Source organism: Phocoena sinus, chromosome 11 (assembly GCF_008692025.1).
Source record: "Phocoena sinus isolate mPhoSin1 chromosome 11, mPhoSin1.pri, whole genome shotgun sequence".
Lineage (NCBI taxonomy): Eukaryota > Metazoa > Chordata > Mammalia > Artiodactyla > Phocoenidae > Phocoena > Phocoena sinus.
Genome location: NC_045773.1, coordinates 66,456,175 through 66,469,804, shown reverse-complemented (window position 1 = coordinate 66,469,804; position 13,630 = coordinate 66,456,175). Strand labels below are relative to the sequence as shown.

Sequence of the window (13,630 nt, the reverse complement as noted above, 5' to 3'; positions counted from 1 at the left end):
ATTATCACTATGAATTCTCACCTCCCTGAGCCCCAGCTCCTCAAATTTCACAGACCCACCCTTCCCTGTGTCATGGTTCTAGACACCTCCTGTGCCTGGAAATATGGTAGTAATAGTGAAGTCCCAGGGAGGTTTGGAATCTTTGGGGAGCACCTTCCAGCCAACCTCCACTTCCCAGGGACACCAGGCCTTCCCAGGGACACCAGGCCAGGTGGGGCTGATAGAGAGGGGCTGCTTTGTCCATGCTGAGCCCACTGCAGGGCCCAGACCAGCTCCAGAAAGGGGCATCTCCTCATATTATCCCTGAGCTGGTAAGACCTTCCTCAAGGTCTAGGTCTCTCATGCAGCCCCCAGAAGCACCTGCTGCTGTCCCTGGTGGTGACTGAAGCCACAGACCACCCCCCACACCCATGCTCTCCACAGGAAGTTGGGAGAAGTGGCAGATGGGAGTCCTGACCTCAGCAAAATGCTGAAGCAAAAGTCTGTCTGTAGCATCCACTTCTCTTTTTTTTGGCCGCACCACGTGGCATACGGGATGCGGGATCTTAGTTCCCGACTAGGGATCGAACCCGTGTCCCCAGCAATGGAAGTGCAGAGTCCCTTAACCGCCAGGGAAGTCCCTCCATTTCTCCTTACTGCCCCCTTTCCTCCAGGTCTAAGGAAGCCCAGGGTCTGCAGGAACTTCTGAGGTTATCCAATCCCACCTCCCGTGATGATATCCAGCTTCTGCTTAAATACCCACTGTGTGATCTATTGAGCAACCCTAACCCTAATTAAACCCTTGCATTTAGTAACTTTACTCCCACTTTCCACCTCCCTGCCCATCACCCTCCTCAATCCACCCATGTATCCCCTGCACCCTCCCTGAAACATGTTACAACTTAACCATATAACCTGTTAGAAATATGTTTTCAGCTTCCCAAGGAATCTGCTGTTTTACATGAACAACCCCAGGGAGAGGGCAAGGCTGAACCCATAAGAGGGTAAAACTTCTGGAGTGGGGGCGTGTGCTTTGAAGGCAGGTGGCCCCGGGTATGAACTTTGGAGCCCAGGTAGGGCAAGAAATTTAACTGGGCCTTCAATTCTTTGTCCTCCTCATCTGTAAAATGGGGGTAGATTCGGAGAAGCCTCAAAAAAATGCACCATCAGCTATAACTTGATGGGCTCTGGCTCTGGTCCTCCACCAGCCCTGTTCTCAAATGGAGGCAGGTGAGAAAGGGGGGTGGGAATGGAGCAGGGTGATGCTGAGTGGGGAAACGTTTATGGCTGAGGAAGCTGGAATCGTCCCCAGTGATAGTTAAACCAGATGGATGACAGCCACCAAGGGCACCAAACCACAGCTAGCAGTGGGACAGATTTGGATCACACACCTGGATCTCAGGTCCTCCCAGCTGGCTAGCAGTGCATGCAAAGTTGCCTTGTCTTTTTACAGTTATGCAATCTGTATTTTTCTCTACTGAATTTTGTAGAAACTTCTTACCACATAATAATGGGAGAGGCTCAATCACAGGGAGGGCTGATGTAAGGAATAAGGCATGTATGCCTGGTGCATTGTAGGTGGTCAGTAACCAGTAGCTTAGGTGATTAAGGGTGGTGGCCTTGCAGACCCTGTGACCATGTTCAACGTCAGACCAGGCCTCCTATGGGTCCCCTTTTCCTGACAAGTCTGCATTTTTAATTGGCTCCCCAGGTGAGGATTCTCAGGCAGAGAAAATTTCAAGAACTTTTCCTGGGGGGCCTCTCTTACATAAAGTTTGAGAACTTTATCCACTGGTCTAGCACTGATCCCCATCAGCACGCACCCTGATGGGACACAAAGACGTGGACCATTCCAACTTTGCTCCTAAGATGGCTGTCCCCACAAACTCTTTTCTGTGGCTCTATGCAATGTTCAAGTGGCCACATATCCCAATATTTTTAGAGAAAGGAGGCTTTGTGCTATGGGACATTTCATTTGCAAAAGCCACTGAATTAGACATTATCAAAAATTTACTTATAATAATAACCATAAAAATAACGAATATTGAGCACTTAATACATGCCAGATATTATTCTGAGAACTTGATATGGATTAACTGAACTAATTCTCACAGCCCCTCTATGAGGTCAGCACTACTGTTGCCCCCATTATGCTCAGAGGGGTTAAATAATTTGCTCAAGTTCATACCACTAGTAAGTGGCAGAGCTGGGTTTTGAGCTCGGGGACCTGTGTTCCTAACTTACCCCACGCTACAAATACATTCTGCGTAAAATGTTCAACTTGCCAAAGGCCACTTCCTGCCACAGTCTGGCTGACTGGCCTAGGGTCGGTCCTGAGCAAATGCAAGCAGCAGGGACCCTGCGGTGGCCTGCCCAGGGGCCACGTGGCTGGAGACCTGCTTGTTTTCACCATCAGCCAGTGCTGGCGGCTAAATTGCAGGGTGCCTTGTTGATGTGGCACATTATTAGCTAAACAGTTCAATGCAGAAAAAGCCAATTACCTGTAATTAGAGATGATTAGTAAAATAGCCAGATTATGCCCATATAAAATAATGTCTAATGCAGGGCCTGTGGTGAGGGCAGAACCTACAGCTTCCTCAGGGATGGCTTGCTCTGGGCCTGCTCCAGCTCTTCAGCCTGGTCCCCCAGGTCTCCCCTCCCTCCCCTGCCGCCCTCCCCAGGTGGCCCTTACCCACAGTAGCTGTCAGCCCAGTGGCGAAGGTGTTCTGGTGCAGCAGGTGCAGGAAGGATGTTTTGCCCACATTCGAGTCTCCCAGGAAGATGACGTGGAAGGCGTAATCAGGATTGGCCAAAGGCTCACTGGCCGTGCAGTCCCCTGGGGATGGGGTCAGCCCAATGCCTCCAGAGTCCATTCCTGGATCTTCAGGCCTGTTCTCTGCCCTTGGCTCCCTGGATTGAGGGGACCCTGGTTCTTCTACTGCGTGAGCGGTTGTAGGTTGGAGCCTGGGCTGGGCTTCCAGCTCAGCCCTGGTGGGGAGGGTTTGTGTGGGCTCCTGGGGCCCTGCTGCATCCCCAGGCTGAGCCCCTGTGTGGGGAGAGCCCCTTGAAGGTGACGGTTTTTCAGGAGCTGGGGCTTGTGCCTCAGCCTGAGCCTGTGCTCTGTCAGGTGGGAGAGGAGCAGCTGGGGAATCGTGCTGGGGGAGTTCCGGGTGCCCAGTTTTCAGGCCATGAGCCTCAACGGACAGCTCTGACCTGAAATCCTGCCCTCCTTGGTCCCCTGCTTTCCTTTGGTCAGTCCTGGGCTCCTCTTCCGGACTCTGGTGGGGTAGGGCAGGCAGCCCTTCAGGCCCAAGGACCTGGCTGTGAGCTTCCTGTAGTCCCCCAAGATGGCCCTCCTGTGCATCTGGGCTCAGCTTGCCCTGCTCCAATCCCTCTGTGGGAGCCTGACCCACAGACTCCAGGCCCTGGGAGGGCTCATCCAGCCCTGCCGTGAGGGCTCCAGCTCCTGAGGACCCCAGCCCTGGCTCAGAGCCAGCAGCATGTGGGTCCTGATGGAGGGCCTCTCTCTGCCTAGGTGGCTTGGCTGGGACAGGCCCAGGCCCGGAGCCCTCGTCATCTGGGTATGAGGCCTGGAACTGTTCACTGGGCCCAGCTGGGGCCTGGGGAGGGGGAGAGGTCACATGAGGAGGGGCCCCATCCTCCAAAGGAATGAGCACTTTGAGCGCAGCTGCCACCAGGCCCCCTGACTCCCCAGCTGGAGCCCCTGGAAGCCCCCAGCAGAAGTGGACCCCAGGGCTAGACCCTGACTCCTCCTTGGGTTCCAGGCTGGGGGGCCCTCCAGTCTGCTCTGGGCTGATGTCCTGCCCCTCTGGGTTCACTCCTTTCTCTTCCTCGGTCCCGGAAGGCACCCCAGGGGGGCTTCCTGGAGACCCATCTGGATCTGAAGGTGGCTCCTGACCAAAGAGAAAAGCACGCGGCTCTGGGATGGAGATCTGCCTGACCGCTTGGGGTGTCTGGGGGCCTGAGGAGGCTCTCGGAGCTGGGGGTGGGCTCCTGGAGAGCTGCAGGGCACTGTGGCGGGTGCTGCTGAAGCTGCTGAGGAGCTGGTCCCAGTCATCGCTGTCCCCAGTCAGTTCAGGCAGGGGAGCCTCCTCAGAGGAGACTGAGGCCTTCTCCTCACCTGCTCTGGGGACACTAGAAAGGGTGCGGGAAGCTGAGGTCAGGGCAGGGGCGGGTAGAGGTCACACCTACACTGTCGGCATCCATCACCACTGGGTGCGCACCTCACCGCTAGTCCTTCCTCCCAGTCTTCCCGTTGGCAGTGCTTCTGTCCTGGCACACACTCCCTAGCCTTCCCCACCTCCAATCCTGCTCATCCTTCCAGGCCTATATGGAGCCTCACCTCCTCCAGGAAGCCTTCCCTACTATTCTGGCCCATCCACTCCTCTGACCTGTAACGAGTAGAGTGGGTGCTGTACCTGCCAAGGATCCAGCACTGCACTAGCCTGTGTGTGTGTGCGTCTCTGTGTGTGTGTGTGTGTGTGTGTGTGTGTGTGTGTGTGTGTGTGAGAATCCCAGTTGTGTGATTCATATGTCATGTGTGTCTGGGCACATGACTTTCCCCCGTCTGTCTCCACGTCTGAGAAATGGGCATGATAATCCCAGCCTGGCAGGGCTGTTGTGAGGTTTAAGGAGGGAGTCTGTGTGCTCTGGGCACTGAGCAGAGCCTCGGAGAACTCAGAGCCACCCTCCCCTCTTCCAGGAAGCCCATGGTCTCCAGCGCAGCCCAGGGGTGGCAGCTACTTGCCTCGGTTCCTCCTCCATCTGCCAGGACACACGGCCCTTGGTGGCGTTCAGGTGTTCCCTGGTCACCTGCAGCTGCCCCCGCACCTCTTCCAGCCTCCTGGCCAGGTCACGCTGGGCCTCCCGAAGCTGCTGGTTCTCCGAGCTGGCCTCCTGGTGTGTGCTGCTGAGGCGGTAGAGCTGGGCCTCCAGCTGCAGGAGGTGGAGGGTGAGGAGGAGGGAAGCCCAGGTGCCCTTCAGGGGAGCAAACAGCCTTCCAAGGCCCCTGTGGGGCACAGACTCCAGGCTCCTGGACACCCAGCTTAAAACATAGGATTGGGGCGGGGGGCGGCTGTTACCCCCTCACTGGCCTAATTAGCTCCATTACCTCCCACCCGGGAGAGACATTGGAATTTGGGGGATGGGGAAGAGAGAGGGAACTGTGTAAGAAACACACACTGCCAGTGCCACAAGGGCCTGAAGCATACATGGGATCACACCCTCCTCTGCTCAGTATTCTGCAGTGGCTGCTCATCTCTTGAGTGCATCTGGTCTGCAAGGAGCTCCTGATCCAACAGCAGGTCGCAAGACTGGGAGGTGGAGAGCTTCTTGACCATGCCGTATGGAAGGTAAAGGCCTCACAATAGCCTCCAAGGCCCTGCACAGTCTCCCCACCCCCAACCCCACCTCTGTTACATCTCTGACCTTCTCTCCCACTACCGCCTCCTCCCCCACCTGCTCCCTCAGTCTGTTCCAGCCCACAGGTCTCTTTGCTGGTCCTTGAACATTCACAGCACATCCTACCCACCTCAGGGCCTTTGCACTTGCTATTCCCTCTGCCTGGACTGCTCTTCCCCCAGATACCACATGGTCCACTCCTCACCTCCTTCAGGTCTTTCCTCCAAAGTCATCGTCTCAGTGAGGTCTTCCTTGACTCCCCTATCAAAACCCTTCTGTCCCCCTGCCCTGCTTTACTTTATTCTCCTTAGCACTTTCACTATCTAATATGTTATAGATTTTACTTGCTTATTTAGTTTATCATCTCTCTCTCTGACTAGACAATAACTCTGCGGACAGGAGTCATTTGTGTCTATTATGTTCCTCAGAACCTAGAACAGTGCCTGGCACATAGTGGTTGCACCATAAATAGTTGTTGGGTGAAGGAATGAATAGCCTTGGGGGGAGAGGCTTCACATCCACAGGGGACAGGACAAAATGGTCCCATGTGGAAAGTCTAACCTCTTCCCTTGGCAGAAGGGGCCCGCCTCAGTTTCCAAGGAGCAGCTACTGCAGAGGCACCTGGGAAATCAACCCATGTCAGGAGGTTGAGACCAGGTAGCAGGACCAGCCAAGGCAACAGTGGGGAAGACTGGGAACCTGGTCCAGTGCTGAAAGAATGCAGGTTGTCCTGGTTACAACAGATGGTGATTTTACTAAGGTCAGTGGTCTGAAAGTTGAGGAGGGAAGAGACAATGGGGCAGGGTCTCAGACCCAAAGGCTTAGCACAATGTCAACTGGAAGTGACTATAGGTTATGAGACCTGAGGTGTTGGGGTAGCAGGTATTCTGACCAGGAAGCTAGGTCAGGTTCAGCGACAGTAACAACTGTGATATGTAAAGCACCTACTACCAGCCAGGCACCATCTTAGGCCCTCAAATATAGTATCTCTAATCATCACAGCAGCCTTCTAAGGCAAAAGTTCTGATCTCCATTTCTCTGATAAGGAAACCAGGGGTCAGAGAGGTTAAAAACCTGCCCAAGGTCACTCAGCTGACAATGGAGATGAAAGTTGAACACCACCCTCACCAAGCTTCTCCAATGCTGAGACTTTGTATTTGCCCAGTGCTTTCCTGTTTCAAAATGCTTTCCCATTTATTACCTCATTTGACACAACTAGCTGGGGAGATGCAGTAGATGTGGCTATTCCCATTTTACGGATGGAGAAACTAAGGCCAGGACAAGCAAAATTATTTCCTCGGATATGCATGGTTTTTAATTGGAACAGCAGGAATTTGAACTTGGACCTCTGACTCATGTCCCAGTACTTCCACTGCAGTACCCAGCCTCATCTCAGAAAAAGGCCAGAGACATCGCTTTCCTAGGGGCCAGCTCTGATGCAGGAGCCCAACGAGCCCAGGGAACCCTCAGGAGATGGGTGTCAGGGTCTGTGAATCATCAGAAATTGGGCTCCCGGGGAAACCCGTCACTCACCTCCTTCTGGCCCTCAGTCAGGCGCTGCACCGCGCGTTCCTTGGCCTCCAGGACCTCCTGCATCTGGGAGCTGAGGGCCAGGCCCCGGGCGTCGCTCTGGGGAGCAGAAAGGTCTCAGCCCCTGTATTGCTGAATCTAAGACCCAGCTGGGCTGGGCTGGCTCTCCCCACACTTCACCTCCACCCAGGCCTAGGGTGCAGGGTCCAGGATGTCTCAACAAGGAGGGGTCTAGGACAGCTGCCCTGGCTCAGGCAATAGGAGACAGAAACCCGGAGAGCAGAAGGAGTGGCTCCAGGAGACACGCGAGACCTGGCAGAGGTGAGCAGGGGGCCCAGGCTCAATGCTCCCCACCCCACCTCTCTGAGGAATACGAGCTCAGGGCTGTGAGAAGATCTACTCCCAGCAGCCTCCCGCTGCCCCACACTGGCCAGTGGCCGGCCCGCTGCTTGGCCAGCAGGGGAGTTCAGGGCCGGGGGAGAGGTTGGCTGTCGCGGAGAGCCTACCTCAGCCTGCAGCTGCAGCTTCTCCTGCCGTATTTGCTGCTCCATCTCCTCATAGAGCTGCTGGACCTCGCGATGGTGGTCAGAGTCCCGCCTGGAAGGGGTGGGGGTGGGACCAGGCAGCCCATCAGCACCCTGGGACCCTGCTGCTGGCAGAGGTGGTCTGGGCCTGGGTTTGCAGTCTATGCCACTGTCCACCTCACTCTGCCAGCGGTCACTGACCCCCGTCGCCGTGAGAACAGTCATCCCAGTAACAGCTCCTGACATATATGCCCTTGATATTGATCATCTGATCCCATCATGCCGACTCCCATAACCATCATCAAGATGTTGGTTCCTGTGGCCCTGTCTCATAGTCCCCAAAGCCCCATCACTCTGTCCCCACTTCCCGCTGTTGCTGTCCTCCTACCCCCCTAACTCAGACCCCCTGGCAAGGCTGTGCCCATACCAACCCCAGGATCACCACATGCATTGTAATCTATGTGAGTGGTGACCTGGGGTTAGGTGCCACAGTGGCCCTGCACCAAGACACACTGACCATTCCCTCTTTGGCTGAAGGCCTAACTCTGTCCTCCCCAATAGGTCCCCTTTGTCACCCCTTCTTCCAGTTCAGCTCTGCCCGTCTGGCTCCCAAGCCCTGCAGTGGACGCCTGGCCTCCATTCTTTGGAACTGAGAGAATTCAATTAAGATTCAACTAAAATGTAAAGAGCACCCACTGTGTGCCAACACCGGGCAAGGCACCCCGGCCCCAACTCACTTCCTCAGGGTCAGTTCCAGAACCTCCTTGTCAGTCCGTGCTTCCTGCAGGCGACTGTTCATCTTGGCCAGAAAGCCCTCCAGGTTGCCTGCCAGCTGGGGCTCCTCCTGCTGCAGCTTCCTCCATAGCTGCCAGATTTCCGCCTGCCTGGGAGGGGAGGATAGCCAGAGATTAGACACGAGGCGGGACCAGGAGGCAGGGGGAGCCCCACTCCTCGGTTTTAATGGCAACACTCCAAGAGACTTGGGCACCTGGGCCACGAAAATCTATTTACACCCTACAAGGTGAAGCTCAAATGCCACCTCCCCCAGGAACCTTTCCCAGTTGTGCCCTTTCCCTTCGTGAATCCCCACAACACTTTGTCTCTCTATGGTTTGGTGATTAATTGTGGGGTGGGGGAACTTGGGAGTCCGATGGCCCAGGGCTTCCATCTGTCTTCTCTCTTCTCCCACTCTAGCTGTGTGACCTTTAGCAAGTCCCATGCTCTCTCTGAACTTACTTGTAAAACGGCCACTGGAGAATGAGACACACCCAGTGAAAGCACCGGCTTGGGGTCTGGTACCCAGTTGGCACTCAGTAAATGCTGCTTTCACATGGATTTAACTAAGTCATGAAGACAGATGCCTGAGGGCTGAGCCCAGGCCAAAGCTGCCAAGTGGGTAAATCACTCCCCACCCCAATCCCACCCTGCCTGCCCCACAACAGCTGCCCCACCCTCTGAGAGCTTGTCCTCACAGAGCCCTGCGGGGTGGGAGAACCTGGGCAGACAGGCGAGGGTGATTCCCTTGCTGGTTCTAACAGACCCAGTGGGACCTGGGGGGTGTGAGAGGGGCATTTCTAGGCAGGAGCCCCTTCTCTAAGCATGAGTGAACGCCAAAAGCCCAGAGCCTGAGGCAGTCTCCAAGCTCTCCTGTCTCCAGTCCTGCCCAACTCAGAGCATCACCATGCCTGAAAAGCATCCCCCATCATACCCCTGGAGAGTATGGCACCCTCGGGGAGCTTTGTATTTTTAAGAATTGAGTCCCCTTAGGGAGCTGACCCTTCAACTCGCTAATCCTTCCGAGGAGTGACCATGTAGGTCAGGACAGGGAGGGAGAGGTTGAGTGGGATGGACTCCTAGTGGGTAGGCTTTCTCCACACGTGGCTTTAATCCCACAGCAGCTCTTATGCTCACTCTGTGGCCGGGGAAACAGAGGTCGGAGGTTAGGCTACTTGCCCACAGTCGCACAGCTAACAAGTGGCTAAACCAGGATTTCTGCCCAGCTCTACCTGGTGGCTCCCACTCGACCTTGTGTCCAGGAGAGTCCTCACCCCCACTGACCAGCAGTAGCTCTCCCTGCACCCACAACCATGCTGGCCTTACTCGGGAAGTGAGTGGCTGGCTTCCAGTTGCTCCATGAAGGCAAAGAACGCCTCCTTCTCCTCAGCGTCGGCCTCCTCCTGCACTGGGAAGCTGGTGGCCACAGATCCTCGCTTGAAGGACTGTGGCCTCCTTCCGTGGAGCTTGTGGGTGCTCGGGCTAGAGCCAAAGATGCTCTCTGTGAGACAGAGGGGTGCAGAAGGGAGCAGAGTGGGGCTCGGCTCAGTCCCTTGACCTCCCACCTTGCCTTGCTCCAGTCATTGGGGAAATCATTATATCTGTGTCAGTCACATTTTACAGGGCCAGGGTCATATATTCCTCACATCAACCTTTGGAGTCTACTCAAGGTAGACACTGTGTCCCTTTTACAGATGAACATCTGAGGTCCAGAGAGGCCAAAAGACTTGCTGGAAGTCACACAGCAGCTCCACGGTGGCCAATATAGTCTTTTCACTCAGTCAAGGGATATTTATTGAGCATCTACTATGTGCTAGGGACAAAACTGGCCAAAATCCCTGCCCTGGTGGAGCTGACAGTCTATGAATGCTGAAAAGGACACTTTTTTTTTTTTTTTTTAAGTAGATTTGCCAAGTGAGCTAAAGGAATGAACAGGGTAATTTCTACTGAGAGACTAGATAGAGTCTACTTTAGAGGGGGTGGTCAGGAGTGTCCTGAGGAAGTAACACTGGAACTGAGATGTGACTCACAAGAAGGTACAAGCAATGTGGATTTCTAGGGAAACATATTCTAGGCTGAGAGAACAGCACATGCAAACGCCCTGAGGTAAGAGCCAGATTGGCATGCTGGAGGAGGCGAGTGGTATTGAGTGAGCCCAAGAGATTGGAAGGGTCTGGATGGTGCTGGCCTGTAGGCCCTGGGAAGGGGGTTGAATTTTGTTCCATAGACCTTGGGAAGTCCCCAGTATAGTGGGCACAATGGACACAGATGTGAAGATGGCCTCTTGGGGCTACATGGACAAAACGTTCCCTCTGCCCCACTCCCGATTCCAGACCCTCATTTCCCTTCCCTACTCCTGGTTTCTCAATCACCAGAACTGGAGCAACCACCTCCTGGGGCGGCCCCAACTTATAAATGCAGATTCCTGGCCTCCCTTCCTGTTGTCCCCCAAACTCTTGGACACTCAGCAGACCTGAGAACTCCAGATGGCTTTGCAGACTTTAAAAGCTGAACAGTGCTTTTCAGGGTCTCTGCAAGGACACCACTCCTTCCATTCCCTGGGCCAGAAGGTCTTCCCCCATCAAGCTCAGCAGGAACACTGTGCGTCTCCGGCTTTGGTGTCGTTAGGTCTTTCTGGGCATGTCTTGAGAAGCCGGTGTTGGAGTAACCTTGGCCAGTGAGGGCTAAGGAAGGGCCAGGGAAGCCCCCACCCACTAAACATCACCCTCTGCTGCTCTCTGGGGCCTTGATTTCCTTTAACCAAAGCTAGAATGTGACCTTCTTCAGGCATAAACAAGGCCTGTGGTCTCAAGAACAGGTGGCGCTTAACTTCTTGCTCAAGGGAAAGATTTACTGGGGAGATGACAAGGGAAGTATTAGAAAGCAAGCCTGGAGGCCTCTCTGGAGGAGGGGGATGCTCAGGGGAGCTGCCAGCTAATGAACTGCTCTCTCTGGTGGAAAGGAAGTCAAGTCTCCTGGGCTAGAGTCTTCAGGCTCAGCTCTGCGTTGAACCAACTGCCTTCCCACTCAGGCTAAGTGTTCTCATCTCCACAGAAATCTGTATCATCATCCATGCCCAGAACTGCCCTTGGGCATGTTATGAAGGTCCTGTGATTGGTAGGGAGTCCTGGGGTCTTTCCTGTCTGCCCAGCCTCGCCTCATGCTGGGCACACTCCCCAGAGGCCCTCCCAGGACAGACATACTGAGCCCAGAGCTGAATTCTTCAAGGGAGAGGCGTCCCTTCCGCTCCACATCCACCCAGTCAAAGATCATCCCTGGCTCCTCCTTGCTGCCCAGGAAGCTGAACTTGGCCACCTGCAAGGAAGAGGTAAGTTGGGCACTGTTCCCACTGGGGAGGGCTCTGGGCCACCCTCAGAAAAGAAGAGTGTGTTTGTCTGTAGCCATCTCCACCTCCCCTCTCCCCAGTTTTGGAGTCCCACCGCCAACCTGACCTCAAGGCAGACCCTTGAGGCTCTTGGACCCTATCCAAGGCCGCCCTCTCAGCAGTGCCTTGAACTTCATCCACACCTTTTCCCTTCCTCCATCCAACATCAAAACCTACCTGTTCTCAAACCTACCTGAGTCTCATCCCTTTAGGACTCTAATAAAGGACAGTAGCCAAATTTCCCCAGAATGTGTTTATCAGTCTTCAAAAATTATCTAAAACTGGGCTTCCCTGGTGGCGCAGTGGTTGAGAGTCCGCCTGCCGATGCAGGGGACACGGGTTCGTGCCCTTGTCTGGGAAGATCCCACATGCCGCAGAGCGGCTGGGCCCGTGAGCCATGACCGCTGAGCCTGCGCGTCCGGAGCCTGTGCTCCGCAACGGGAGAGGCCACAACAGTGAGAGGCCCACGTACCACACACAAAAAAAAATTATCTAAAACTATTCAGTGATGCAGTATAACAGACTATGTTCTGCATTAAAATATTAATATCTAGTTTAAAATTTTAATTAGAACTTGGAGGACTTCCCTGGTGGTACAGTGGTTAGGAATCCGCCTGCCAGTGCAGGGGACACAGGTTTGAGCCCTGGTCCAGGAGGATCCCACATGCCGCGGAACAACTAAGCCCATGAGCCACAACTACTGAGCCCACGTACCACAACTACTGAAGCCCATGCGCCTAGAGCCCGTGCTCCACAACAAGAGAAGCCACCGCAATGAGAAGCCCACGCACCACAATGAAGAGTAGCCCCCGCTCGCTGCAACTAGAGAATGCCCACACACAGCAAGACCCAATGCAGCCAAGAATAAAATAAATAAATAAATAAATTTATTTTAAAAAAACAACTCGGAATTGCTTGTTCATGTTAAATACAGAATGAATCCTAGATTATTTTTTTTATTGCATATGGGTTAGGATTAGGCTCAGATGCATTCAGCAAAAACAAACTAACAAATGATAACAGAAAAACTCAAATAGCTGAGGCTTAAATAATAAAAGCTGAGATAAGTAATCTGAAGTATTCGGGCCAGGGCTGCTGTGGCAGCTCCACTATGTCTGCAGGGCCTCAGACTTCAAGCTCGAGGCTTAACTGTCCCTCAGTGCCACCCTCTACATGAAGGTGCAAGAAGCCTCCGGAACTCAAAAATCTCTATTCCAGACAACAGGGTGGAAGAAGCAAGAAATAAAGGTGTCCTCCTTTCCTCATATGAAAATAATTCCATCCCACCTTTCCCAGATGCGTATATTTTACATAGCTGCAATCATATTATGATGTATATAATGCTGAACCTTTTTCTTATCCATAATTTCTTCATATCCGTAACTCTCATTGAAATTGCTCCTTCATACTCTTGAATGGGTGTTCCAAAAGTAGTTAACTTTTCCCCTATTGGACATTTTTTGGCTCTGTTTTCACTTCTATAAATAAAATGCAATGAATACTGAACAGAAAATTATCTAAAACTTGAAAATAAGTACAAAAAGTGGACAGCACATCTTTTCAGTATTCTACAGGGGGACCAAGGCCACCCAAGCATCTTCTAGATTCTGTGAATGTACTTAATTCAACACATGGTACTGATTAGGGGTCCCAGACTAAATGAAGTCACACGTTAACTTGTAGATTTTGTCCAGGAGAGATGTAAATAACTTTTGTCTGACAGAACAGATAACCCCAAAGATTTATGGCCTGTTGTACATTAACCAACTTAAAAAAAATCTATCTCAGCAATCCGATTCTAACATTTCTTTGTTAAATTGTCCAGCTTTTAAAATGCTCTTTCAACCATTCATAATATTTCTCATTAATAAATGAGTTAAATAAAACCTCTGGTATAGACTCATTTTATTTTTGTCCAAGGGTCATGATTTTACCTTTTTGGAAATTCTACTTTGACAGTTTTGGAGGTTCATGGAGATGCCCCAGTGGACTCAGCTGTCAGAACCCAGTAAACTGC

General features: G+C 53.1%; 1 protein-coding gene across 3 annotated transcripts in view; it reads right to left on the bottom strand.

Annotated features, from left to right (window-relative positions):
* The window catches only part of RAB44 (RAB44, member RAS oncogene family), a 35,218-nt gene that overhangs the window by 8,953 nt on the left and 12,635 nt on the right, over positions 1-13,630 (bottom strand). For all 3 annotated transcript variants that reach the window (XM_032648632.1, XM_032648633.1, XM_032648634.1), the window contains 7 exons: positions 11,432-11,543; positions 9,555-9,729; positions 8,192-8,338; positions 7,437-7,527; positions 6,934-7,029; positions 4,748-4,935; positions 2,672-4,134 (listed from right to left, as the gene is read on the bottom strand). In XM_032648632.1, the coding sequence (XP_032504523.1) occupies positions 2,672-4,134; positions 4,748-4,935; positions 6,934-7,029; positions 7,437-7,527; positions 8,192-8,338; positions 9,555-9,729; positions 11,432-11,543 (2,272 nt within the window). The remainder of the gene's footprint in view (positions 1-2,671; positions 4,135-4,747; positions 4,936-6,933; positions 7,030-7,436; positions 7,528-8,191; positions 8,339-9,554; positions 9,730-11,431; positions 11,544-13,630) is intronic.